We start from the raw sequence: 3,534 nt of genomic DNA, 5'->3' as shown, positions 1-3,534 counted from the left end.
GCTATAAAATCTTGCTTGACAAACAACGTCTACTATAAAGGCTATTTATAAACACGTGAAAGAGATGGATGAAGACCAGGAAAAGATCCTTTCCATGTTGAAAGCAATACATGTGATAAAATAAGACCCAACATAAAAGAACAAGATGCCAGCTTAGATAAACAAACCCAAACTTTGACTACAACCAAAGAACTAACAACGCAGAAGATAACAGAAGAAGTGGAACAATCAAATACTAAGACAGAGGACTCAATTGACCAACAAATACAGTTAATGGAAAATCCAGAAAAGGGAGTGACACACTGAAAATGGAAAAGACATTCTATATAAATCAGAAGAAATTTGAGAAAGAAGAAGAACAGATTGAATGGAAGATAAACATATCAGGGCAATCATGGGGAATTGGAATAATAGGGAGACAACTTAATGAATACAAATGGGCTAGTCCAGGGGTAGGCAACCTTGGCTCTTTTATGACTCATGGACTTCAACTCCCAGAATTCCTGAGGCAGCATGGCTGAACTTGGAAATCTCTCCCTTTCCCCTCAGCATGGCTGGCTCAGGAATTCTGGGAGTTGAAGTCCACGAGTCATAAAAGAGCCAAGGTTGCCTACCCCTGGGCTAGTCCTTCCCAAAAAATGGCAATTAAATGGTCTCCTTTATTTCAAATAACATATATAATAATAGAGGGAGATCTATTTGACAATCTAAAAGCACTGATATGGAAGCGTAGTTGGCAAAGGAAGAAAGCCAGAATAAGGCCACCAATTCCCTAAGGGAAATTTCACTTTTGACTATGCTGATATTATGTATCCAATAAACATATGCTTTGAGGAAACTTCAAGCCTCAGAGTTCTGATTTATTTGGTTTCATTAGTTGGAATCTTGACAGTTATCTAGACCATAACTTTGATTTTTAAAATCCCATGATAGATGGGTGCTGGATTTTTTTTTTCTTTAGCTCAGTTATTGAATGAAAATGATGTATTTTTACAAATTTCCTTTGTTAAAGATCATGTATTTATAAATCAATTCAATATAAAAAATCAAAAACAGAATGGAAAAGGGAACTGGAGAAGTCCATTTTGTCTAAACAATGGGGGGTTGTATTACCTTCTGTATGAAAAGGGTTTTTTAATACCCTAGATTGCAGCTTATTTCAAAATGTATTATTTTTGATTTACTGTACCACATTGTGTTTGAAAAAGATGGAATAAATCACTGTTTTGTAGAAAATGAAATAAATGCTTCATTCAGACACATATTTTTGTGATGTCCTTATATTATGGAAATATGCTCTTTCATATACTGACTTTGAAACAGGTTTCAATATTATATCCATATTCTCTTGAATCGCATATCTATACATAATAAATGACAACTGCACAATGGATTTTGTATGCTATTTTTATTGTCAAGAGTCATGTTCTTCAGCATTGGAAAGATAAATTTATGGTCTCAATTGCTCAGTGAACTTAACAGTTGGTATTACTTACAATTTATGAATAAGATTAGATAGGAACCATTATAATGAAATACAAGCAACCTGGAATTAAGGAGAAATTTCTTAACAGTGAGGACAATTAACCAGTGGAGCAGCTTGCCTTCAGAAGTTGTAGGTGCTTCATCACTGGAGGTTTTTAAGAAGAGACTAGACATCCACCTATGTGAGATGGTATAGAGTCTCCTGCTTGAGCAGGGGGTTGGACTAGAAGACCTCCAAAGTGCCTTCCAGCTCTATTCTGATTGATTGAACAATAATTCTTTAATCTAACCTTTGCGTAAATACACATACACAATATCAATATCAATATGCATGCTGTGTCTTTTTCTTTGGTTAAATCAAATAAAGGACATTTTTAAAACATGAAGAAAACTGCTTGAGATCTGAAGGATAATTTAGAACCTAAAGAAATAAAAATANCTATTTTGTTTTTTATGGCACTATTTTTGATAGGTTGGTCTGTTTTTTCCCTTTGTGTAAAGACAGATGCGAAAAACGAGTTAAATAGTTCTGCTTTCTCCCTGTTGCTTGTCACCTTCTTGCCACTTTCACCCACTAATGGACCAATCGTTTCCTTCACTTTTTTCTTGTTTTTTACATGTTGAAAGAAGCTTTTTTGGGTTATTTTTGACTTTGGTTGCAAGCCTTAATTCATTTTGAGCCTTAGCTTTCCTCACTTCATCTTTGCAGGCTCAGGCTATTTGCTGATATTCTAACTTAGTTATGTGTCCCTCTTTCCACTTTCTATACTTGTCCTTTTTATCTTTCAGTTGATCAGAGAGATAAACAGATAAAATCCTTATTTTCAACTAATTTCCAAATATTTTAAATCTAATGACCAGAATTTTCCTTATCTCAAGTTCTCCCTTTAACCCTCTAATTAATAATATGAAATCCCCTCTAATAAATCAAAGCCCCGGTTTGCCATCGCGGCTGCCACGGCCGCTGGAAGGCGAGCTCCGTCTTCCACATTCAGTTTTGCTCCGCTGGGGGACCCTGGAAAGGGTCGAAAGTCACCCTGTAGGGGTGACGAGCAAGGAGGGGGACCCCCGCTTGATCGCGGGAGGGCGGTAGCCCTTCTGCTCAATCTGGGGCAGCCCTCCAAACCAGCGGAGGAAAGACTGGCCACAGTAATATGGCCTATCAGTAAGCTGCAGACAGCCAAAGTCAAACTTACCACCAAGCACTTTGAAAGCAACGCAAATGAAACTGGGTGAAATCTGATCTTCTCTTTACCCTAAGTACTTTCTTTTCCTGTAAAAGCTGTCTGAAGTATCTTTCCCCCCTGTGAGGAGAGAGGGAAGCAAATTTCTATCCCACCCTCTAAGAATAGCGGCGACTGACTACTCAGGGGAATTAAAGCATTAAAAGAACAACTTTAATCTAATTGGATTTATATGTTCCTGAAACTTGGGGACCAAAAATTTTCCTATTTTTATTGGAGACTTTTGCTTTTATCTACAAAAAAGAAATAAAATTGGAAAAAGGATTATAAAAATTTTGGACTTAAAAACCCTTAAATGGCATCGGTAACATCTTGTGACGAAGTTTGGTATTACAAGTTGTTATTTCCTAAAAGAGACTTGGCTTGAAGCCCAGACCTTAGATAAGACTCTTTTGACCTTGGCTTGGCACCCCCTGTGAGAAACTCAGCTGTAACTATTGCAACGCCCTCTACATGGGGCTTCCCTTGGGGAGCATCCGGAGGCTCCAGTTGATCCAGAATGTGGCTGCACAGGGGATTTTTGGGGCTCCTAGGAGCACCCATGTGATACCTCTCCTGCGCGGGCTGCACTGGTTGCCTGTGGCCTTCCGGGTGCGCTTCAAGGTGTTGGTGACCATCTTTAGAGCGCTCCATGGCAGTGGACCAGGTTATCTGCAGGACCGCCTTCTGCCACATACCTCCCTTCGACCAGTCCGCTCCCACAGATTAGGCCTCCTCAGGGTGCCGTTGGCCGGACAATGCCGGCTGGTGACCCCCAGGGGGAGAGCCTTCTCTGTGGCAGCTCCTACCCTATGGAATGAGCTGC

The 3,534-nt window shown here is 39.4% G+C and overlaps 1 protein-coding gene across 1 annotated transcript in view; it reads right to left on the bottom strand.

Annotated features, from left to right (window-relative positions):
- Nucleotides 1–1,458: 1,458 nt before the first annotated feature.
- Nucleotides 1,459–3,534, bottom strand: part of LOC107299251 (olfactory receptor 8H1-like) — a 20,053-nt gene continuing 17,977 nt past the window's right edge. Inside the window, exon 5 of the mRNA XM_015828613.2 lies at nt 1,459–1,485. Within this exon, the coding sequence (XP_015684099.2) occupies nt 1,459–1,485 (27 nt within the window). The remainder of the gene's footprint in view (nt 1,486–3,534) is intronic.

The sequence above is a fragment of the Protobothrops mucrosquamatus genome, unplaced genomic scaffold (assembly GCF_001527695.2).
Source record: "Protobothrops mucrosquamatus isolate PMUCROS unplaced genomic scaffold, P.Mucros_1.0 scaffold4726, whole genome shotgun sequence".
NCBI lineage: Eukaryota > Metazoa > Chordata > Lepidosauria > Squamata > Viperidae > Protobothrops > Protobothrops mucrosquamatus.
The sequence above is the reverse complement of the archived record's forward strand: the minus strand, read 5'-3'. Positions and strand labels throughout refer to the sequence as shown.